This window comes from Dipodomys ordii, unplaced genomic scaffold (assembly GCF_000151885.1).
Source record: "Dipodomys ordii isolate 6190 unplaced genomic scaffold, Dord_2.0 Scaffold64, whole genome shotgun sequence".
NCBI classification, from domain to species: Eukaryota; Metazoa; Chordata; class Mammalia; order Rodentia; family Heteromyidae; genus Dipodomys; species Dipodomys ordii.
In genome coordinates this window covers 4,517,951-4,542,361 of record NW_012267280.1, presented here as the reverse complement: position 1 = coordinate 4,542,361, position 24,411 = coordinate 4,517,951, and the positions used below count along the sequence as shown (strand labels likewise).

At 50.0% G+C, this 24,411-nt stretch overlaps 2 protein-coding genes across 2 annotated transcripts in view; both read right to left on the bottom strand.

The window, feature by feature from the left end:
- Window positions 1-680: 680 nt before the first annotated feature.
- Rps15 (ribosomal protein S15) lies at window positions 681-3,131 on the bottom strand. Its single transcript, XM_013022802.1, has 4 exons — window positions 3,066-3,131; window positions 2,622-2,707; window positions 918-1,152; window positions 681-832 (listed from the first exon to the last, which is right to left on the bottom strand). Exons 1-4 carry the CDS (start codon window positions 3,066-3,068, stop codon window positions 719-721), a joined length of 438 nt encoding a protein of 145 aa, XP_012878256.1. The 5' UTR covers window positions 3,069-3,131; the 3' UTR covers window positions 681-718.
- Window positions 3,132-6,735: 3,604 nt separating this feature from the next.
- Dazap1 (DAZ associated protein 1) overlaps window positions 6,736-24,411 on the bottom strand; it is a 21,608-nt gene continuing 3,932 nt past the window's right edge. The window contains exons 5-12 of the mRNA XM_013022691.1: window positions 21,337-21,447; window positions 19,799-19,847; window positions 16,276-16,358; window positions 13,740-13,893; window positions 12,494-12,523; window positions 12,105-12,245; window positions 10,000-10,176; window positions 6,736-7,715 (exon numbers count right to left, since the gene is read on the bottom strand). Coding sequence (XP_012878145.1) covers window positions 7,543-7,715; window positions 10,000-10,176; window positions 12,105-12,245; window positions 12,494-12,523; window positions 13,740-13,893; window positions 16,276-16,358; window positions 19,799-19,847; window positions 21,337-21,447 — 918 coding nt within the window. The 3' untranslated portion in view covers window positions 6,736-7,542. The remainder of the gene's footprint in view (window positions 7,716-9,999; window positions 10,177-12,104; window positions 12,246-12,493; window positions 12,524-13,739; window positions 13,894-16,275; window positions 16,359-19,798; window positions 19,848-21,336; window positions 21,448-24,411) is intronic.

The window sequence follows — 24,411 nt, the reverse complement described above, 5'->3', positions numbered from 1 at the left end:
TTTTCCCTTCAGAGGAATAGTGCAAACCTACTCAGTGAACACTGTGGTATATGACATGAATCTCAGAAAGCATGCAGTGTTCTGAGGACTTTAGCAGTAAAGTTGAGGTTGTGGGGTCACATATTACCTCCAGTAGCTAGGGAAAATATAATGCTTAAGAAGTGCTATCTGAAGCCAAGTGCCGGTGGCTCACGCCTGTAATCCTACTCAGGAGGCTGAGATCTGAGAATCACGGCTCAAAGCCAGCCCGGGCAGGAATGTCTGTGAGACTCTTATCTCCAATAAACCACTAGAAAACCGCAAGTGGCGCTGTGACTCAAGCCTTGAGCTGAAGAGTGCAAGGACAGCGCCGAAGCCCAGAGTTCAAGCCCACAACCAACAAAAAGAGGTGCCACCTGAGTGGCTAAATATCAGAAAGCACCTGGTGGAAGTTGTATAAGGGACAAGAAGCTAACCTGGGATGGGCCATAGACAAGGGGTTCACCACTCCTAATTCCCTCTTCAGTTGTACTATCCAGCCCCACATCCATTCTGGCCAGGAAGCAGACATTACCCAGCTTTTACCATGGACCTGAATCTTAGGGTAGTCTGAACCAGACCCCTGGACACTTCTGGGGATGTGTTAATGGCAAGTCCCTCCCAGAGTTCCATATGCAGGTAGAAGGAAGGACAAATTGCACTGGAAGGTAGAAACATATGCCTTTATTGGCTGCACAGGTTACTTGAGGGGGATGAAGCGTGATGAGTGGGTGGCTCCAATGCCTGGTCGACCATGCTTCACAGGCTTGTAGGTGATGGAGAACTCGCCCAAGTAGTGGCCGATCATCTCAGGCTATGGAGGCCAAGAGCAAAGCTGGAGGTCAGGGACATGGGTGATACTGACCCACCACCCCAGCAGCCAAGCAATTGCTACACACCTTGATTTCCACCTGGTTGAATGTCTTGCCATTGTACACACCGACCATGCTTCCTACCATCTCAGGCAGGATGATCATGTCTCGCAGGTGTGTCTTCACCACTTCTGGCTTCTCCATGGGCGGTGCCTCCTTCTTGGCCTTGCGGAGGCGCTTCAGCAGTGAATGCTGCTTTCTGCGCAGACCCCGGTTGAGCCGCCGCCGCTGCCGGGCACTGTACAGCTGCATCAGCTGCTCACTGGGAAAGGTGGAACAACAGTGGTGTGGACACTGGACAACGGTGGCTCAAGCTTGTAATTCTACTCAGGAGGCTGAGATCTGAGGATCCCAGTTCAAAGCCAGCCCAGGCAGGAAACTCCCAACTAACCACCAGAAAACTGGAAATGGTGCTGTGGCTTAAGAGGTAGAGTGCTAGACATAAGCTGAAGAGCTTAGGGACAGTGCCCAGGACCAGAGTTTGAGCCCCATGATCAACCAAAACAAAATACTACCAGGCTGTAAAAAAGGAATAAAGGAGTCGGGCACTGGTAGCTCATGCTTGTGATTCTAGCTACCCTAGGAGGCCAGATGAGGACTGCAGCTTCAAGCCAGACTGGGCTGGAAAAGTCTGTGACTTTTATCTCCAATCCCCACCCTCCCCCGAAATGTTGGAAATGGCTATGTGCCTCAAGTGGTAGTGCTGGCTTTGAGCAAAAAAGCACGGGGGTTTTGCCTAGGAAAAGATTTCAAGCCCTGCCCCAGGAGGGTTGTACTGTCATGCAAAAGCGAGTGAAGAAAGCAATTCAGGGTTGAGTAGCCAAATAAAGGCAGCAACTGGACAGCAAAGCCAAAGTCCTACAGAGAACATAGGAGAGGTTGAAGATATGACTTGGTTCCATTCTTAGGTAGTTACCCTCCAAGCTGACAGATAATTGCTGAAGATGGGGCAAGTCTGCTCTCTGGATGCAAAGGAGTTGGTTTGCCCATTTGGCCCAGTGACTGCTCTAAAAAGACTGTTGCCAGGGCTGAGACGGTGGCTCAGTGGTAGAGTGCTTGCCTTGCATGCATGAAGCCCTGGATTCAATTCCTCAGCACTACATAAGCAGAAAAAGCCAGAAGTGGCGCTGTAGCTCAAGTGGTAGAGCACTAGCCTTCAGCTGAAGAGCTGAGAGACAGCGCCCAGGCCCAGAGTTAAGGCCCATGACTGACCAAAAAAAAAAGGCTGTTGCCTAGGAAACACCCTACAAGGCACTGGACAGGTCTCCAGGACTGTTACCTGTTTGGTTTTTGCAGCACATGAAGCCGTGGTCGAATATCTCCAAGCAGTTGGAAAACTGCCAGAAGCTACCCCAACCCCCATCCAATCTAACGAGATACCAGTGTGGCACCTAGTCCAAAGGCTGGAATATCAACCAAGGGCTCCTTCTGAGAAAGTTGCACCAGCCAGGGACGGGTGGCTCACGCCTGTAATCCTTCCTAGCTACCCAGGAGGCTGAGATCTGAGGACCGCGGTTTGAAGCAGTGGAGCTAAGGGTCAAGTGATGAGTGCTAGCCTTGAGCTTCTTTTGCTCAACGACAGCTCCGTGACCCTGAGTTGACAAGGTACCAAAACAAGTACCAAGACAAGTACCAAAATAAATAACAAAACCAGGTGCCCGAGCCGAACAACCACCCCTCCTCCCCGGGCCTCTCCCACGTAGATTCGCGTCCCCTTGCCGCGCCCCTTACTAGGACATGTCCAGCAGCTGGTCGAGGTCCACGCCACGGTAGGTGAATTTGCGGAAGGTCCGCTTCTTCTTCTGCTCCACTTCCGCCTGTGCGAGTCAGCGGTGGTGAGCGGGTATTGGAGACCCAATCCCTGCGACCCCAGGCAGCCCCAAGGGCCTCCCATCTCCGGAGCCCGCGGGAACTAATTACTTCCAGACGCTCACAGGGTGACGCGTGCGGCCCGGGCTACGGGACCCTGGCCGGGCTTGCGGGCCAAAACAGGCCTTTCCACGCTCCGGTGGTCCCCACACCGACTAAGCCCGCCCCGAGTCCCCCATTTGCGGTCTCAAAGGTTCAGAGCGAGCTGCCGAGGCAGCAGAGTCTGAACCCGGCCGGCGTCAATCAACCAGAGCACGGATGGCACCGGATACGTTCAACACTGGAGTGCAGACACGGAGTACTCACCATCTTGCCTGCCGCTGGGAAAAGGCCGCTCCAGGTGCGACTGCGCAGTTATCGCGAAGCCGGCCAGTCCCGCCCCCTCAGCCACGCGCGCTTCCGGTTTCCTGAGTCGCTTGATCGCCCCCTCCTGTCAGGAGGTTAAAATGCACACTACTAACAACGCGCACGGTGGTTCGCTCCTGTAATCCTAGCGATTCCAGAGACTGAGATCAAGAGGATAGCGTTTAAAAGCCAACCCTGGCCAAAAAAAAAAAAAAAAAAAATCCTGAGACTCCATCTCCCAAAGTAGCTTCCGTGTGTGCGTGTGTGGCGAAATAAGCGAGCCAAGCTTCATTTCCAGCTCTTTTTGCTGGTTTATTGGAGATAAGAATCACTTGGGTCGGGCGCTCCTGGTTTACGCCTGTAATTCTAGCTGGAGGCTGAGATCTGAGGATCCAGGTTCAAAGCCAGCTTGGGCAAGAAAGTCCTCATGAGACTCTTATCTCCAATTAACCACCAGAAAATCGGAAGTCGCGAGCCCCACGACCAACAACAACAAGAAAAATCGGATGGCTTCCAGATGCTATCCTTAGATCTAGGATTACAGGTGTGAATGACTTAAAGCCTCATTTGTGGGGGAGGGTGCATGGCTCAAATGCAAGGAGGAAGCTTTTGTCAGTCATGGGACTTGAAATCTGGGCCTGGGTGCTGTCCCTCAGCTCTTTTGCTCAAGGTTAGTTCTCTAGTAGCCACAGTGCTACTTCCAGCTTTTTCTGAGTAGTTTATTAGAGATAAGTCTCATGGCCTTTCCTATCCCGGCTGGCTTTGAACCATGATCCTCAGATCTCAGCTTCCTGAGTAGTTAGGATTATAGGTACCCGGCTCTGAGTAATTCCTTTTTGGACAATGTCCACTACTTCCTTGCTCCCACTGTTTCCCCTCATCCCTGCCCTCAAGTTTGTATAGTTTATTTTTAAGTGTCCTTTGAGTAACATTGCTGCATTTGTTCACTGGTCCCTCCATTTCTGTGCCTCCCCCTACCCTCCCAAATATAAATGAAAACAACAGCTAAAAGGAAAAAAAAATTCATTTCTGGAGTTCATTTCAATAAATGTTTTGTATGATCAGGTGCACGTAAGGCATTGTCCCTTTGCGTTCCTCTCCTAAGAGTATCCAAGGACGGAACTATTTTTTTTTTATTATTATAAAGGTGATGTACATAGGGGTTACACATCAGGTAATGAGTACATTTCTTTTTTTTTTTTTTTTGGTCGGTCGTGGGGCATGAACTCTGGGCCTGGGCGCTGTCCCTGAGCTCTTCAGCTCAAGCCAAGCACTCTACCACTTGAGCCACAGCACCACTTCCAGTTTTCTGGTGGCTTATTGGAGATAAGAGTTTCATGGACTTTCCTGCTGGCTTTGAACCTCGATCCTCAGATCGCAGCCTCTTGAGTAGCTAGGATTACAGGTGTGAGCCACCAGCACCCGGCTATGAGTAATTTCTTTTTGGACAGTGTTACCCCTTCCCTCACTCACTCCATTACCCCCTCCTATCCCCATCTACAAATTGTATAGTTCATTTTCAACACTGCTTACTGAGTCCCACTGTATTGTTTACCCTTTGTCTCAAGGAAGGAACTTTGAATATGTGTTTGCCAGCACCCCACCCCCCAGCCATTCTACACAATCTCCACTCAACAGCTTCCACAGCAAGTAATTTATGAGTTGTCCACAGTGTGCTAGAAGGTGTGGTTTGAGGATACAGCACCCACAGGAAGAACTTGTTAAGAGGTATGTTATGAATGTTTATGTTATTGTGCATTTTGAGAAAGGGCAGATAGTGGTCTCCTTGAAAAAAAAAAAAAAGCCAGGCTGGAACTCAGAGCCTAGGCACTGTCCCTTAGATTTTTTTTTCACTTAAGGCTGATGTTGCTAGTCCAGGTGATCTCCCTAGAAAGCAAGGATAGTTGGGCCTGCAGCCCCACCCACTTTCCCAGTAACTTTTTGGTAGAAGCTAGTGCTGGCTGGAGGGACCTGTAACCAAGAAAGTGAGTCCTACCTGAGACCATTTTATGCAGAAGTGGCCTCTCCCAGTCCCCAGGATACAAGTGTCTGGACCTTGTATAAATCCCGATGTCACCTGCAGACACTGCAGCTCTCCCTGCCATCCCAGGAATTCCTTTGCTGACTGGAAATTTTTTTTTTTTTTGCCAGTCCTGCAGCTTGAACTCAGGGCCTGCCTGGCCACTGTCCCTGAGCTTCTTTTGTTCAAGGATAGCACTCTACCACTTGAGCAACAGCACCTCTTCCGTTTTTTTCTGCTTGTTGTACTGAGGAACTGAACCCAGGACTTCATGCGTGTGAGACAAGCACTCTACCACTAAGCCACATTCACAGCCCAAGACTGTTTATTTTCTGCCTGTGGAAGCATGTAACTTCCCATTGCGCTGGCACAGTATATGGGATGACTGCACCAGATCTCAACCCGTGTGCCAGGGCCAGTTGAGGGCAGCTGGTACCAATGTTCAGGGGCATTCCTTTCCCTATCTCACCCCAAATACACTTTCTCAAGTCTTGCACTCCATAGACTTTCAGTATGTTTTGAATTTTTTTTTTTTTTTGTCAGTCGTGGGGCTTGAACTCTGGTCCTAGGCGCTGTCCCTGAGCTCTTCTGCTCAAGGCAAGCACTCAGCGTTCAATCACTTGAGCCACAGTGCCACTTCTGGTTTTCTGGTGGTTATCTGGAGATAAGAGTCTCACAGACTTTCCTGCATGGACTGGCTTTGAACCGTGATGCTAAGATCTCAGACTCCTGAGTAGCTAGGATTACAGGTGTAAGTCACTGGTGCCTAACTTGGAATTTTTTTGTGGGTCCTGGGGCTTAAACACAGGGCCTGGACACTGTCCCTGAACTTCTTTGCTAACATTCTATCATTTGAGCCACAGCATCCTTTCTGGCCTTTTCTGAGTAGGTTATTGGACGTAAGAGTTGTACCGGGCTGGGAAGGTGGCTCAGTGGTAGAGCGCTTGCCTTGCATGCCTGAGGCCCTGGGTTCGATTCCTCAGCACCACATAAGCAAAAAGAAAAGCCACAAGTGGTGCTGTGGCTCAAGTGGTAGAGCGCTAGCCTTGAGCTGAAGAGCTGAGGGACAGCGCCCAAGCCCAGAGTTCAGGCCCCACGACCGGACCCCCCCCCCAAAAAAAAGAGTTGTACCAATGTTCCTGGTTGGCTTGGAACCACAATCCTCAAATCTCAGCCTCCTGAGTAGCCAGGATCACAGCACCTGGTATGTTTTGGAGTTTTAGGCCCTTGTTACATTTTAAAAACCTGATCTTCCTTCTGCACCAGGTTGTGAGACCACTGCCCCTCAAAGACATCCTCCTCCTCATGCACAAAGCTTGTGGATTCCACGAGTGAAAGACAATAAAAGCTGACATGGGAGCTGTAGCTTGCATGGACCTAGGCACCAGAGCTGGGGTGCCAGTGAAACCAGAGTAACCTGAGGCAACCCATAGATGTCCTATGTCTGTCACTCCTAACTAACCAGAACTCTCAGCCCAAGACTCATATAGGCATGGGCCCCTAGGCCATGAGCATCACTGGGACTCAGGGTTTGTCTGGATCCAGATATTTCCCTGGCAAGTGAGGGGAAACACAGGAAAATTATGGAGACAGAAAAGACACGGACAGATATGGGTTTCTAATCCAAACGCACTTCTCTTTATTCAAACCAGGGTCAAACTGGTCAGTGGGAAATGCCCTGAAGCCATGTGCCCAAGGGAGGTGAGCTTCCAGCCCAGGCATCACCTGCTGCATGGGGTCCAGACCACCTAGGATATCAGCATTGCCACGTGAGTGAGACAGCTGCATGAGAACCACCCCACAGTGCTCCGCAGATGCAACTAAGCAGGCCAGCCAGCAAAAGCAAGGAATGAACAAAAAACAAAAACACACTCAGTAGATTTCATCTTTAGCTCCCAGAGTTTCTGGACCAACAAGTCCCCAACCCCCAAGCCAGGAGCAAGGGGACAAAAAAAGCCCCCACTCCCACCAGTGCCTACGGAACCCTGTTTTAAATTAAAAAATAAGCCAGTATACATTGTAGAAAATCTCTTAAAAATCTCACAATTTGTAAATGTATATTTTTTTCTTTAACATAAAAGTTTACAATATACGGTAAAACAAAAGGCTCAGGAAAATAATTTCGAGGAAAAAAAAGAAAAAAAGAAAAAGAAACCTGAAGTTTGAATTAAAGCTGAAGACATTTTTTTAAACCCTGTTGTTGAACCAGTGACTTGTTTTTTATTGTGCTGATGGGTCAGAGAAAGAAAGAAATATATTTAAAAACCTCAGTCCAGACACCCACAGCCACCTCCACAGCCTCCGCCCCGCCCTCCCCCCCAGGTTCAGTCGCTATTTTTCTGCCAAGTTTGTGATTGTCACAAGTTCATAAGTTCCGAATCCTGGTCTCAGCTGGTGCTGATGTCCGTTGGCGCATGACTAGCGTCGGTAAGGGTGGAATCCTTGCACGTTATGGTTCTGACCTCGTCCAAAGCCACTGCCACCGGCGGGGGGACCCCCTGACCCTGGCACTGAGGGGCCCCCGTAGGAAGGGGGCTGCTGGCTGGGGTCCGAGAAGCCTTGTCCAAAGCCACTCAAGTCCTGCCCGTAACCTGCTGGGGGAGAGAGGCTGTGAGCTCTGGGTCATGGAGAAGTGGCAGACCCAGCACGGGCGCTGGCCTGAACCACTCTGCCTGGACTTGTCTCTGAGAAGAAGGTGTCAAGGCCCCAAGCCCTGGGCCTTGCTGTCTGCACATCCCACAGGACCGCCTGCCTCAGGTGGACAGCCTTGGTGGACAACAAGTCAAGGGAGTTTGTATCTTTCAGAAAGTTATGACCAGGATCTACACAGAAAGAAAAGCAGCTTCGGCACTCTTACCAGGCCCAGTGGTCCGCCATTTGTCTCCTTGCCTCCTCTCCCATATGCTCGGAATACATAGGATGGGGTCAGAGGCCTCTGGGGGTGGGAATACCTCTGATCTGATATGCTGTGCTGTTACATGTGGTGCACAATGTCCAGGACTTAAAGCATGAGATGGGCCTTCAGTGTAGCACATGGTCTGCACCTTCTTTTTTTTTTTTTTCTTTTTTGGGTCGGGTCGTGGGGCCTGAACTCTGGGCCTAGGCACTGTCCCTCAGCTCTTTAGCTCAAGGCTAGCGCTCTACCACTTGAGCCACAGTGCCATTTTCGGCTTTTTTTTTTGCTTATGTGGTGCTAAGGAATAGAACCCAGGGCCTCATGCATGCAAAGCAAGCGCTCTACCACTGAGCCACCTTCCCAGCCCAATGGCCTGCACCTTCTACCTGTGTGGGCTGGGTACCCATGGACAGCAGGAGCTCAGAGCTGTGGCCTATGCTTAATAGATCCATCAGCAGCAACCGCAGAGTATCACTGCTGCTGATGAGGGCAGAAGAGAGGCTTGGGGCCCAGCCTAACTTACTGTGACCACATCAGGCAAGCAGGCCTTTTGTCCTTAAACAAGATCTGATACTGCCACTCACTGCCAGCCTCAGGAGCATGGAAGAGGATTCTAAGCAAGGGGAACAGTACTATCTCCAAACGGCCAGGATAGACCCTATTCCTACTCACTGACCAGATTCTGGGGTTGCTGCATAATTAGGCCCTCTGCATTCCCAACGGGATATATGCGGACACAGTGGGTCCTCTTACTCAAGCAATCCTAGAGCCAGCTGAGGGCTGTGGTCAGTTGAGGTCCTGGACTTGACAAGGGGCCCATCCCAGAGGGCACCGCCGGATCCACCCCCGCGCAGGCCAGCAGAGGAGGCTGTGCCCGCTGCCCGGGTGCAGGCAGGGGAGGATCTTATAGAAAGGCGGCACCTACCTAAGACACATCACTGCTCAGCCTGACCATCAGAGAGTAAACAAAGAAAGGGCCCAAAGCCCGACGGGTCTTGAGAATAGGTACCCAGGCCTGGCAAGAGACGAGACCAGGGTGACTAACCCTTGGCAGCTCAGCAAGGAGCAAGCGGCAGACACGCAGGCGCACATCCCGCTCCCCCTGAAGCAGGGCTTTGCAGGAGCCAAGGACAACCCAATTGGTGACCACAGGCTGGGGCCTGGCCACTGGGTTCATAGTGTATCCAGAGCGGTGCTATGTGGGTGGTGCCTCAGGCAACACACAATCGTAACAATGAACACCAGGCTTAGGACCAAACCGAAAGGGGGTTCTTTCAGAGGTTCTCTGGAAGCCTGTGGCCCTCCTAGGGATGTAAGCTGAGGCTATCTGGTGACAGGCTCCATGTTTTTTGGGTTCCCTGGTGCTAAAGAGGAGCCACCAGGGAACAGACTCTCTCCTAGGAAGTTAATGAGTCTCAAGGAAATGAAGCTGGACTTGACACTGGGCTCCCTGTGGGGCGAGAACAAAGGACATGCAGGTCCTGTCCTGACCCGGGGCCTCTTATGCTTCTCAAGAGCATATCCCAGAAGCACCCATGTGATGGCAAGCCAGCCAGAGCCAACCACTATACCTGTCCCAGTCAGGGCCTGCTATAGACTTGAGCCTCTGTTCCCCACATATCCCACTACTGATGCCGGACACCAAACAAAATAACTGGAGAGCAGAGTATCTGAGGACGTTCCCTAACAAAGAACCTCTAGAGCTCTGACAGTGACAACAGCCTTTAGGCCATTCTAGGAAGAAACCTTTTTCTGACCCAGTAATGGCTTAATCGCCAAACCTCGGGTCTTAGGATATCTGCTGGATGGACTGTGGCTACTCAAGTATCAGGATCAAGCCAGGCGCTGAGGAATGCTATGGCTAGCACTTGCTAGTACCCCTGTGTATTCTGTATACTGGCTCTTCGCATTGCTACCCTCTACCACCAGATGAATGAGACCCCAGGGAAGGGGGTCTCAAGATGCTGCAGACCACTTACCATACTGACTATAAGGGAAGTCTGGTTGGGCCGTCGGTGGTTTGCTCATATCTGGAGCAGCCTGAGATGGAGGTGGTGGGAAGGTCAGAGGTGCTGCCCCTGGAGTAGCAGGTGGAGGAGGGACCCCTGGGGGGGCAAACTGATCCGGAGGTGGAGGTGGAGGCCCATAGCCAAAACCTGCAAATATAAGAGCACAAAGCCCAAGGGATAAGTCAGGCCTGCAGACCTTAGCCCCCAAGCCAACAGGGGCCATCAGAAGTAATTCCCATCTACAACTCCCAGAAAGAACCGTGGCTCATACTCCTGGGCCACTACCTTAAGGAAATGGTCTACAATAGGAAGCTGTAGAGCTGCTCATGATGCATATACAGAATGCACAGGGTACTGAACCGAGATTTAAGCAGCAAGGACTTCTAGAACAAAACTGCTCTTTACTTTTATTTTTTTGGTCAGTCACTGGGCTTGAACTCAAGGCCTGGATGCTGTCCCTGAGCTTTTTTGCTCAAGGCTAGCACTCTACTACTTTGAGCCACAGCGCCACTTCTGGTTTTCTGGTGATTTATTAGAGATAGAAGTCTCATAGACTTTCCTGCCTGGGTTGGCATTGAACCCATGATCCTCAGAACTGAACTAGATTACAAGCATGAGCCACCAATGCCTGGCGACAAAACTGTTCTTTAGAAATATTAGAAACAGGGCTGGGAAGATGGCTCAGTGGCAGAACGCTTGCCTTGCATGCCTGAGGCCCTGGGTTCGATTCCTCAGCACCACATAAGCAAAAATGAAAAAAGCCAGAAATGGTGCTGTGGCTCAAGTGGTAGAGCGCTAGCCTTGAGCTGAAGAGCTGAGGGACAGCGCCCAAGCCCAGAGTTCAGGCCCCACGACCGGACCCAAAAAAAAAAAAAAAAAAAAAAGAAATATTAGAAACAAGCTGGGCATTGGTGGCTCATACCTGTCACCCTAGCTACTCAGGAGGCTGAGATCTGAGGATCACGGTTCAAAGCCAGCTCGGGCAGGAAAGACTGTGAGACTCCTATCTCCAATAAACCACTAGAAAACCAGAAGTGGCGCTGTGGCTCAAGTGGTAGAGAGCTCGCCTTGAGCTGAAGAGCTGAGGGACAGGACCCAGACCCAGAGTTCAAGCCCCACAACCAACAACAACAACAACAAAAAATTTAGAAACAAGCTGGGCACTGGTGGCTCACACCTGTAACCCTAGCTACTCAGGAGGCTGAGATCTAAGGATTGCAGTTCAAAGCCAACCACTCAATAAACCACTCAGAAAACAAGAAGTGGTGCTATGGCTCAAGTGGTACAGCGCTAGCCTTGAGCTGAAGAGCCGAGGGGCAGCACCTAGGCCCAGAGTTCAAGCCTACCACCCTACAACCGACCGAAAAAAAAAAAGAAAGAAAAAAAAGAAAAGAAAAGAAGTAGAAACAAACAGCACAGTTCAGGCTGAACTAGATAAAGGCCACTAATATTCTGTGGTAAGGCCTCAGGGTCCAGCTTTAACCTCGATGAATGTTAGGTAAGTTGTGAGCTAGACCACAAGTCAGCAAACCCTTTCCCAAGTGTCAGACTATGACAGTCTCTCCTAGATGTAGCCACTGTAGGTGGTTCTGTACCCAAGTGTATAACACACCTTAATTAAAGGACTTGATAGGAAAGCAAGTCTGTAACTTATATATGCTGCTGCCATACTGAAACACTCAGTGACCCTGTGGGGTCTGGGCTCCTGTCCAGATAGGAGTCCTGCACCTGATCAACAAGAAATCACTTTGCCTAACACTCTGGGCTGGCAGCTGACTTTCCACCCAGGTCATCCATCAAAAAGCAGAACAAACAGAAAGTCCTCTCATTAAATTCCTTACTTGTAACAGGTATAGTCTCCACATACTTGTCTCCTTGGCATAAGCCAAGGGAGTGTAAACTAGGGGCAAGTGTCATTCCAGTAGGAGCCCTAGGACTTCCTTCAGCCATAGGAGCCAAGGCTAAAGGCTAAGTCCCTGTGGTCACAGCCAGACATAAAGCCAGGCTAAATCTGCTGGCTTTGGTGCAAGCACATGGGCAGCTGTTCTCCCCAAAAGAGCCCCACTAGGACTTACTGAACTGCGGTGGGGCACCATAGCCCTGTGGGAAGCCCTGAGGAGGGGGAAAGCCACCAGGTGGGGTAGACACGATGTAGGAAGTGAATGGTGGGGGTGGAGGCGGGGCTCCTCGTCCTGCAGGGGGCGGTCCGTAGCCACCTGGAACACATAGCACAGGGTCAGGGGTAGAGGTCACACACACTTCATGTACAGCCCAGACCCAGGCCTGCTAGGGGCTGTGGCAGGCCCCTCCCCTTCTTCCTTGCCAGGAGAGGTAGACCTCCAGGACAGGTACACACTGACAACATTTTAGCAACTGCAGGCTGCAGGACCAGGTGCAAGCTCTGCAAGTCAGTCTATGGGTTTCGGGTTCTGCTCTTTCCCTCTCTCTACAAACAAGGACTCACCAATTGCCTGTCCTGCTGGCACCCACATTCCTAGATGAGAAAACAGAAGAGAAGGGTCGGTGCCGAGCCCCAGTACTGGATGCCGAGGATTCGCCGAGAATGGCCACCACAGACCAGGGACCACCTGACCTCTCCTGAGGCTCAGTGCCCAGGGACAGGGGTGGCCCAGTCCTGGTGGAGGCAACACCAGCGACAGACCTTCCCAAGCCCTGAGCAGAGCTCCTTCACAGAGTACCTCCCACGCCTTTCCTTGCCACCCTACCACCTGGTGGGTACTATGTTTGCAGACAAGGAATGAGGATCCCCAGCTCCGAAGGAGGACATTAGAGACATCTCCAGGACCCCTGAAGGGGGTTCCACCAAAGAACACAGAAACAGCCCATGGCATCCTGCAATACCTAGGTGTGGTCATTGGTCTAGCTGGCAGGGAATGTTCTATGGTTGTCATCCCAGCACTTGGGATCATGGGTTCCCTCCCATCCCCAGCTACATAGTAACCCCATCACAAAAAAATCCCAAGGGGTGGAGGGGAGGATGGGATGGGAAGGAGAAACAAAGGAGGAGGCTACAATGCTTGATAAGAAATGTACTCATTATCTTGCTCATGTAATTATAACCCCTCTGGTATAGTATTTTCACAATAATAATTTTTAAAAAAAATCCCAAAACCCCATGACATGTGGCTTAGAGCCTAAATAGGTCTGAGCTCACAAGCTCAATCAGGGCCAGGCAGAGGATATGCAGAGAAAAGGTAAAAGTCCTTGCAGGGCCCTGGGGGTGCCACCAAATCCACCCATACTGTGGGAGGTAGAAGAGAAGACTTTGTGCCATTTAGCCTGACACTTATCCAGACTCACCACCACGGCCTTCCTGCAACCTGGCATGTGGACATGAGGAATGGAAGCTCAGCACAGTAATTCTAGTGATGGTGACACTGCCTAAACTATAGGTGGGCACGTAGGCCACAGCCAACCCCACCAACAACAGGAAGTGGTAGATACCTTGGGTGCCAGAGGACAGCCTCACCATGCCCCTCCTGCCAGTGACAGTATTTGTTTGCACCCTGGGAGGCTCCAATGTGCCACGCCAATATCTGAGCAGGGGAAGCTCAAGAAGACCAAGACAGGAAGGAAGTGTTCCCATTCTGGCATGCCCCGCCAGCACCCCAGATCCCCTGGCTCTCCAAGGGAAGGTACACAGTGGAATAGCTAGCCAGTCTTCACACCCAGGGATCAAATGTTCTTACCTTGTGGGCCATATCCTTGCTGCCACGTGGGTGGGGGCTGGCCTGCCCAACCATTCGCAGCATTGGGCACGACGCGGCTCCCCCATTGGCTGGCACCTGGCTGTCCTGGCGCTTGGCTTTTGCTGTCCCGAGGTTCAGCCCGTTTAACCTCCACCTAAATAAACCGAGCAGTGGTTTAGAAAGAAGCTGTGGCCCAGTGCCCCTTCCCTTCAGACACCCTCAGTAACTTATAACTACACTTAGCATCTTATGACTTAAGACTAAGTACTTAACTATAAACCTTATTTAGGCCAGTAGGTTTTTTTCTTAATTTTTTTTTGATCTTTGTTTAAAAAATGTTTCTCAGGTACAACACATATAATCATTAAGACTGCACCCAACTACTGTGAGCAGTAGTAGGAGCCAAGAACCTTCAGTGGACCTGTGCAGCCAGGCCCCCCCCAGACTTCTGATAAGCTGCAGTGCCGGTCCTTCAAGCATAAACAAAGGGCCAGCACCCTCCCAGCCCCATGCTGGGGCTGCAGCCCCGCCCCCACCCCTCGAACTTCAGCGCATACCTGAGAAACATAGTTGGTTTTGACTTAGATTTTTATTTAAAATGTCTAATGGAAGATAAAGACTTACCTTCCCCAGGCTAATGCTTAAAGACTCTCAATTAACTCAAAAGGAATGTCAGAGGGAATGGATGTGGGAAGAGAATCTTACATTACATCTAACAAAAAAAGTAAACGGACATGCAATAAAATGGACATTTGAACCAGTAAGCAATCTTCATACTGTGTTAAGACAGCAGCCCAGACCTCTTCCCAAAACTGGCTGCAAGCCACAGCCTTTGAACTAAGGACTAAGGACAGATGGAGGGTTGAACAATGGAGCTTCCGTGCCTGACCTACTTATGCTGAGGCAGTAGCGACCTTGCTCTATGCATCCTTTAAAATATGGGCAGACTGACAACATAAAGGCCCCCATTCCAGAGTTGCCTCGGCTTCTGATCCTGACTATTTTTATGATAAATTGCAATGAGAATAAAGAGACAAGGGGTCCACCTGGAGTCATCCTTGGGGTCTCAGTCTGGAGAGGTAAGCATTATGCATTCAGAATTCCTTCAGTTCTCATGTTAGAGAACAAACAGGAAGCACCCCAGAGGCAAGAGTCCCCCCCCCACCTGCCCCACGCTCGCCCAAGGAGACTCCTTATGGTGGGAACAAAATCCCGTTAGCTGAAGGCAATGATACAGCAGGAACAAGGGACCCATTTCAAAGAACTCAAAATTAATGAGTCTTTGCACACACACTCCTTAGGGGAATTCGGTTCCTGCTTACAGAGCAAAGCAGTCCTTGTAATTTAAAGAACCCTTTGCCCTTTCCTATCAGAACACAGAACCTTAGCCCCTATCTGAAGGATGAAGGGTGATCAACCAAGGTCAGCAATGGGTGATGGACAATGGGTCAATCTCAGCCAACCTAGCTGGGGGGGGGGAAGGGGGGACTCTAGGGGTGGTGCCCAGGGACAGAGCCAGCTTTCTCCGGATTTTCAATGTCACAGGACTTTAACATACTGCACAGAGTCCTTTGAACTCTGCTCATAACTGTCCTGCCCCTTGCAATCTGCATGTTAATTTTAAACCACATACTGCAAGGGATGTCACAACAAGTTCTGTCTCTTGTTCCAGTGAGGCCCAAGTGAAAGGAAGGCAGTCTGCAGTACGTCTCACTCCTGCAGGGCAGAGGTAACACACACAGGAGAGGCCATGTATCCTGAGGGCTAGACCCTGGTAAGAAGCAGCAGCATAGGAGGACCACTTGGGTGGCTCAGCACAGAGGGGGCATTTAATAGCCACACAAATGTGGTAAATAACTACATGCTGCAGCAGGCTGCCAGGCACTCACTGCACAGTCAACTCCTCAGAGCGAGGGTCTCCGGAGGCTTATGGTTTAGGGGCCCTGCATCCTGTCCCTGCTTGGCTCTGGCAGCAACACAGTATGAAGACAAAACACCAGAGGTCACTTGACTGCACGTGGTTAAGTGCTATCGAGAGCATGTGGCTGGTCCCGGAGTTTCACAGTAAGTGACCAAATTAAAAACCAATCCTTCATGATGTTTTCACATTTCATTTAGTTTTAAGTGGAACCTCGGTTCTCAGAGGCCCTTGTGCTCAGCTCATCACATTCCAGGTCACCATTACAAAGGGGCTGGGACTACATCTGAAGGAGTGGTCACTGAAACCAAGCCTGAGGCAACACTGCGATCTCACTGGAAGCAAGCCCACCCACACTGCCTCCCCAGTTCCACCCATCTGCCTTTCCCAGGCTGCCCAGTAACCACCCGCTGGGGGAGAGGGGAGTCACTCCAGGAGTAAAACCAGGAGAAAATGCCCCACTCTGGACAGGCTGGACCACTTGTGGACTGGACCTAGCCTCATATCCAGGGATTCACAGGTGAACTTTCTGTTAGGGAGTTTTCCTTTCCAGTGAAACCCCTAAGTTGCCTAAGACTTGGTTTGGTCTTAAGGTAAAATAAAACTACAACTACACACTTTTTTGCCCATGATGTCGTGAAAATGCATGTTGACAGCCTGGTCCACTGATTGTTCGTCCTCGAAAGTAATAAATCCAAAACCTAGCCAACGACGAAGAGTGAATCAAGGTAGCAGGGTGTTGTGACACAAAACAGGATGATGAACAGTATTAGGGACGGACCAAGGGATCAAGCCCAGGTTTCAGCTAAGCCTATGTGCAAAGGCTGTGGCCCAGGATCAGGCTCCCAACAGAGTGGACGGACTGAAGCCCGCACTCCCACAGGGCTGAGGTCTCTACCCAAATACTTGAGGGTGGGGGTTCTGGGTGAGGACACATGTGGACCTAGGGGGCACATCTTAAGAGAACAGCAGCTGAGACAGCTGGTGAGCCCTCAGACACTCCTACATACCCCCAGGCCTGGGATGCACTGCTCTGGCTCGCATCTTGAGGATAAGCGCAAATACCAGAATCCAACAAAGCCCACGTGGATAGCCACTGAGTGTGCATGTGGGTGCATTTCTGCTTTTCTGAAACCCAGGTTCTCCCCCTTGGCTTGCAATTTGCTTTGCAGCTAGTGCTGACAGCAGCCATACATCGTTCTAAAGCGTTAACAGAGTACAGTTTCTATCACAGTGAGCGCCTCGCTAAGCTTACCCAACACTGTTGGGTAAGCCCAAGGAGTCCTATCAGAGGTAATAAATAAACCTATGCTTATATGCATATATGTATTATAGATAAATAAATAATAATAGGTAATACACAAAGATACAGGCCACAATGGGTTCCAGCAGGTCAAATTCTGCTGTCAGCAGCAAGAGCAAGAGGCACCATGTAATCAAAAAAAAAAAAAAAAAAAAGGAAAAAAAAAAAAATGAAAATTTAAAGGAAGAAAAGTATAGCATTTCACAAACACAAGAAAGTGGCAGTATAAACGAAGTTTGGTTGGTCTGGGGTGAGTGCAGCCACCCAGCTAAGGGGCATGTCCTGTCCTCTATTGGCAGGAGTGACCAGGGCCTTCAGCCTCTGAGTCTGAGTGCAGTGAGACCTGCCAGGTATACTGGGCCTCTGAGGTCACCCGATGAGCACTAGCACCTCCGGATGGACCGGTGTTTGGGCACAAAGAAGTGACAGCAGACCACTGCCGGAAGACCTCAGCAGAACGAAGACAGACATGGGAAAGGCTAGTTGGGAAGAACTGAGAAACAGGTTGGGAAGAGGTCTTGCCTGCCCAGCCCTAAGGTGGAAGCAGGACTCCAAGGCATCCACAGCAGACATAGGTACTACTTCCCAGCGGGACAGAGGCAGAAGCCTGTAGAGAATGGCTGTGGGGGTTCAAGCAGGCATGGGAGGCCCTGAGCAAAGAGCAGCCCATCAATGAGGCCTCTAAAGCTGATGAAAAAGGAATGCTTGGGACTGCAATCAGCAGGAACCAGATAGAAAAATTACAAGCAAACTGTGGCCAGGAGAAGGATGGAAACAGGGAAGAAAAGGTAGCTGAGGAAACATTTCAGAGATTACCAGCTAAGGGACTGGGACTCAGGAGCCTTCTGATTTTTCTCTGTGCACATATGTGTGCCTATACATGTGTGGGCATGCACAGATGTCACAAAAGGACAGGCAGGGAAGGAAGTGGAACCATAAAGGCAAAGCACACAGGAATCAGAGGCTAAAGGGATATAAAACCCAGGTAACAAAGGGAATTGAGGTAAGTGGAGGCAGCAGGCTGAGTGAGCGCAAGCCAGAAGACTGGGCATGGGGGAGGGCCTGTAAGGATCACTGTGCAGCACAGGGGTTTTAAAACATGGAGATAGTATGTGGTGGAAACACAACAAGGTCCTACATACAGGGATGGTCCACTATCTTAAGTAAACCAAGAAGGGGAAAGGGAGACTGAGCAATTCCCAAAGACTGAAAAGCCAAGAAGACAGGTAGCTTGCTGTCCAGGAGATCTCGTGATACATCCTCTGCTATCTGGCACCCACAGGGATACTTTCCAAGCCCAATGGCTGAGCTCAGGGAACATCGACAGGTCCATGGGCCAGCCCTAAAGCTCTCTATGCCAGCTCCTGCCGTTGCCCCTCCACCAATATGGGTCAGCCACACTAGCCTCACCCAGCAGCTGGACAAGGGTGGCAAGTGGGCAGGCAGCTGGCTTTGCACAGCTACAGGGGACAGGAACCCCAAAGAGCAGCCCTCAGATTTCCGTGCACCAAGGTTTCACAAGATCAGAGGCAGTATTTGGAACACAACATAGGTGATGAACAACATATTAAAAAGTTGACATTTTCTCAAACTGCAGGAATATCTGAAGCCACAGGGCTGACTTGGTCCGTTTACAGTGCAAGAGGCGGTGGGTCGTGGGTAAGGAGCCCAGGGCGGGCTGTCTAGAACGATCTGTCTGTCAAGAGGCGGCAGCGGGACAGAAACACACTGAAACTTCGTTTACACCCCACTGGAGCAAAGCCGCTCCCTCCTCTGACTGCGGGGCGGGCCTGTACCTGTGTGATATAACTTAGCACCTGGAGAAGAGAAATCTAAAGAGACATCGTTAATCACAAACAATTCACAGAGAGAAAAGGAGAAAACATCTTACTTAACATTACTGTACTTTACTATGAACACTTAAGTATGTCACTAAGCATGTACGTCTATGTTAAATAAGAACTAAGACTTAACAGCTTAATCACATGTAGTGAGCAATACAACCCTTTTCCATGGAATAAAGGAGGGCAGAGGCTCAAATGGCAAACTATTCTCCAGCATGGCGGGAGCATGCTGCAGGCTGGCACCACTTGGTACTACAGGGCTGCCTGCATCTGACCTTGGGCAGATGGTGCATGAGGGGACATGGCCCCAGAGCTGCTGCACAGACCTCAGGCTGGTAAGTCTGTTCACAGAGATGGTCTAAAAGCAGCTGATGAGCCAAAACATACGGGCAGTGACAAACAGCAGCAGCCAAACACACATACCAAAAAAAAAAAAAAAAAGGCCATGAAAGTGGGTGCCATCACTGGCTCCCAAACCAGTGTGGATATGCAGAAAGCTCAAGGAATGACACAGGAACCTGCGGTGGCACCTCACCCTCCACCCACCTGCCCTCTGACAAGGGGGAAAAAAACAAGAAAAACAAAGGGGGGGGGAAGCATGGGATGGACAAAGGTAGGTCAGGGTCCAAGCCAAACTGGCAGAGGCAATTGAAAGGAACTAGCCATACTGGCAAGGACCTAGACGATGGGCATGAGATGCTCAGGTGGAAGAACCACACTCTGCTAGAAGACATTTAAAAACAGAACCATGTCGAGATTCACATCAGGTGGTAAAAATGTCACAAGAACAAGCCAAAAACTGAGTGCTGTCTGACCCAGGGAAGCACAGACGGGCGGAATGGAGCCACGTGGGAAGAGCCTAGGTTTTAGTGGGTGTCTCCAATTCGTCCTTACTGAGCAATGCTTACTATGACCACCTAGCCTTTCTGAAGGTGAGATAGTTTGCCATCTGAGGGGAAGAACATGGGTCAGGATAAACTAGGTCTGCCGTTACCTCGAGGCCTCTGCTTCTCCGCATCATAGATCATGACCACTTCGGTTACCTGTAAGGGAAAGGGTAGCATGAGACCCTTGTACCATGCTGAGGCCAGGCCCCAGGCCTTCCTGTGACAAACCCCAGAGCCACAACTGCTAGGAACAACCAGACTTGAGATTTGGAAGTTCTGGGCAAAGGTTTTATAAGATTTAGTATCTTGTGTTTAATATCTGGGGACAGACAGAAGCCTCAGTACTCATGAGGAAGATGCAGGAATAGTAGATACTCCTTGCCCCTGCCAGGTTCCAGGAGTGTGTGTGGTCCCAGCCACAGGGCCCATACCACTGCCTCACAGGAGTTTACTGAGGCAGATTAAGTAAACACAGCCTTGGCCACACATCTTAGTAGGGATAAGGCGCAGAAACCCCAATGGCAGCACTGTGTTCATATTTGAGGGAAGTGAGTGAGGCATTCTCAGCTTTCAACACACTGGGTATTGGCCTTGCTCTGCACTTCCCTCCTGTCCCAGTCCAGTGTCCTTTGGCATACCAATAGACATGCAATGCACCCAGAGCAAGGAGGTAGACCATGGCAGACAGCCAGGTGAGACATGTGCACCTTTGGATAGTGTCATGCCCCAACCACAGGCCTTCCCAGAACAGAGTCCCAGTACTGGCTGAACGTAGGCACCTCACTGGCTACCCTACAAGTGTTTTGTGTGAATGACCAGAATTGAAATTTCCCAAGCAACTCAAAGGACTTAGCCTTTTCCAGAAAACAGACCACACTGGGAGGCACTCTGCCATTTCTGATGTCAGACAAGAAGTGGGTCAGACATTTTTGATGCCAGAAAGCTGATGTGAGTCCTTTCAACTGCAACATTCTACTGAGCAAGGGCCCAGAAGGTCCATGGATCCAGGGCAGGCCCAGCCTTATTGCAGGTGGCACTCTGTCTTGGGCCTACAATGTCCAGGTAAGACCATGCTGAGGGTGGGCCTTGTATAGAACCATCCCTTGGGCTGGGAAGGTGGCTCAGTGGTAGAGCGCTTGCCTTGCATGCATGAGGCCCTGGGTTCAATTACTCAGCACCACATAAGCAAAAAGAAAAAAGCCGGAAGTAGCGCTGTGGCTCAAGGGGTAGAGCGCTAGCCTTGAGCTAAAGAGCTGAGGGACAGAGCCCAGGCCCAGAGTTCAGGCCCCATGACTGGACCCCCCCCCCAAAAAAACAAAAAAACCCAAAACAAAACGAACCATCCCTCTAGCACCAAGGGACAGCACGACTCTCAGCCCAGTCTGGAACCTCCTGAGTTCAAACCCATTGCACCATCATTTGACACTTCCCATGTTGATGGCTGTAAGATTTCAAAGGACACTTATAAATTTTACTGCTTAACTTATACTATTTGGAGAAGCCATAGAAAAACACCACTGGGGTCTTCAATGGCAAATAGTCTCCGGAGTGGGCAGAGTGTCAGGAATACCCAAGGGCTCCCAGGCCCCCAGAAGCTGGCAAAGGCTCTGTGGCCAGCTATTGCCACAAATGCAAAGGAACTCACCACTCCGAATTTCTTGAAGTATTCCCTGAGCTCTGTCTCGCCACAATTGTGGGGAATCCCACCGACAAAGATCTTGTTTGATTTACTGTTATCGCTCCTTGGTCCTTTCTGCTGTGTCAGGAAGGAGAAGGGTTTGGTTACTTCCCACATGTTGGGCACATGTTTTTGCTAAAAGCCAGATACTCCAGCAATCTGGTGAGTCCAACTAGTACCCAAAACAGAGTAACTTCTTCGGAGATCCAAGGAGACGAGTCGATACCATTTTTGCAAGGCTATATTTCAAGTAAGTGAGAACACAAAGCTGGATAGAGTGATGCACACCTATAATACCAGCATCTGGGAGGCAGAAACAGGAGAATTAAAGGTTCAAGGCTGGTCAAGGATATATAGTGAGACTAAAAAAAAAAAAGGCTAGGATGGGAGCTGGTGGCTCACGCCTATAACCCTAGCTACTCAGGAGGCTGAGATCTGAGGATCATGGTTCAAAGTCAGCCCTGGCAGGAAAGGCTGTGTGATTCTTATCTCCAGTGAACCACCAGAAAACCAAAGTGGTGCTATAGCTCAAGTGGTAGAATGCTTGCCTTTGAGCTGAAGAGCTGAAGGACAGCTCCCAGGCCCAGAGTTCAAGCCCCACAACTAACAAAAAAAAAAAAAATAAAATAAAATAAAATAAATAAAAAGGCTAGGCTCTGCCTCATACATGTAATTCTAACAACTTGAGAGACTGAGATAAGGAGGGTCACAGTTCAAGACCAACAGAAGAAAAGTTTATGTGACCCTCATCAAACAGAGAAGCTGGTCATGGTGTATCATCCTAGCTGTCATCCTAGCTATGTGGGAGGTTATGTTCCAGTCCAGCCTATGTCAAAAAGGTCAGACCACTCTATCTTACTTGGGTACCTTATAATCCTAACTACTTAGGAGGCTGAGATTTTAAGATTGCACTTTTTTTTTTGGGGGGGGGGTTCTGTCATGGGGCCTGAACTCTGGGCCTGGGCACTGTCCCTCAGCTCTTCAGCTCAAGGATAGCGCTCTACCACTTGAGCCACAGCCCCACTTCTGGCTTTTTTCTTTTTGCTTATATGGTGCTGAGGAATCAAACCCAGGGCCTCATGCATGCAAGGCAAGCGCTCTACCTCTGAGCCACCTTCCCAGCCCCAAGTTTGCACTTTAAACCTAGACTGCACAGGAAAATCCATGAGACTTATCTCCAATTAACCAGCAAAAAGCCAGAAATCTCAAGTGCCAAAGCACTAGCCTCTGAGTAAAAAAGCTAAGGGACCACGCATGCACAGATCCTGAGTTCAAGCCCCAGTACCAGCACAAAATAAAAAGGTCTCTGTCTTACTTGTGGCTCAAGCCAGTAACCTCAACTACAAAAGGTAGCATAAATAAAATAGGATTGTGTTCCAGGTAGAAAGCTAATGAGACTTTATCTCAAAATAATCAAAAGGGGCTTACAAAAAAGGGGCTAGAAGCCGGGCGCCAGTGCCTCACACCTGTAATCCTAGCTACTCAAGAGGCTGAGATCTGAGGTTTGTGGTTCCAAGCCAGCCTGGGCAGGTAAGTCTGTGAGACTCTTATCTCCAATAAACCACTAGAAAACTGGAAGTGGAGCTGTGGCTCAAGCAGTAGAGCGCTCGCCTTGAGGTGAAGAGCACAGGGACAGCGCTCAAGCCCAGAGTTCAAGCCCTATGACCGACCCCCCCCCAAAAAGTGGGGGGAGGGGTCTAGAGTCAGATGCTGGTGGCTCATGCCTATAATCCTAGCTACTCAGGAGGCTGAGACCAGTCTTGGCTGGAAAGCCCAAGATACTCTTATCTCTAATTATTCACCAAAACAAGCTTGAAACAAGCAGTGGCAGAGCACTATCCTGGAGCTAGAAAAGCTCAGGGACAGACTGGGAAGGTGGCTCTATGGTAGAGTGCTTGCCTTGCATGCATGAAGCCCTGGATTCAATTCTTAGCACCACATAAAGCAAAAAAAGCCAGAAGTGACACTGTGGCTCAAATGGTAGAGCACTAACCTTGAGCTAAAGAGCTGAAAAGTGTCAAGGCCTAGAGTTCAGGCCCCATGACCAGAGGAGAAAAAAAAAAAAAAGCCCAGGGACAGTGTCCAAGCCCTGAGTTCAAGCCCAGGACAAGCCAGGTGCTGGTGGCTCACACCTGTAATCCTAGCTACTCAGGAGGCTGAGATCTGAGGATCGTGGTTCAAAGCCAGTCCAGGCAGGAAAGTCTGTGAGCCTCTTATCTCCAATAAACCATTAGAAAACCGGAAGTGGCACTGTGGCTCAAGCCATAAAGCGCTTGCCTTGAGCTGGGGTACATTGTCATCATCATGACATGACTGTGGTGGTGGCTTCATAGGTGTATATGTGGCCTAACACGACCAGCTGTGGAGTTTACAAGTAGGCCTATTACATCTTATCAAGCTATTCAGTGACTAAGCACACAGATGTTAATAACTATGCAGAATATGACTCTGGACTCCATTTGAAAAGAATAGCGTAACAGACATTTTATACAGAACTCCAAGAGGCTGAGACCCAACAATACGTGTAGAGATCAAGATTGGATGGTAGCCACTAGATATAAAAGGGAGTCTAGCCAGGGCGCTGATGGCTCATGCCTATAATTCCAGCTACTCAGTAGGCTAAGATCTGAGGATCATGGTTCAAAGCCAGCTCAGGCAGGAAAGTCTGTGAGACTCTTATCTCTAGTTAACCACCAGAAAACTAGAAGTAGCGCTGTGGCTCAAGTGGTAGAGCAATTGCCTTGAGCTGCAGCAGCTCAGGGACAGGACCTAAGCCCCACAACTTACCAAACAAAAAAAAAAGGGGGGGGCAGTGTCTATGCAGACAGAGGTGGGTATTAGATACAGAAATATCTGACAAGGGCTGGGAAGGTGGCTCAGTGGTAGAGCACTTGCCTTGTATGCCTGAGGCCCTGGGTTCGATTCCTTGGCACCACATAAGCAAAAAAAGAAAAAAGCCGGAAGTGGCGCTGTGGCTCAAGTGGTAGAGCGCTAGCCTTGAGCTGAAGAGCTGAGGGACAGCGCCCAGGCCCAGAGTTCAGG

Excerpts from the sequence above, each read along its gene's own strand:
- Rps15 (XM_013022802.1), bottom strand. Across the intron at positions 1,153-2,621 it reads CAGCTGCTGGACATGTCCTA|TGAGCAGCTGATGCAGCTGT; the intron begins GTAAGGGGCGCG and ends CACCTTTCCCAG. Across the intron at positions 833-917 it reads TCAACCAGGTGGAAATCAAG|CCTGAGATGATCGGCCACTA; the intron begins GTGTGTAGCAAT and ends TGGCCTCCATAG.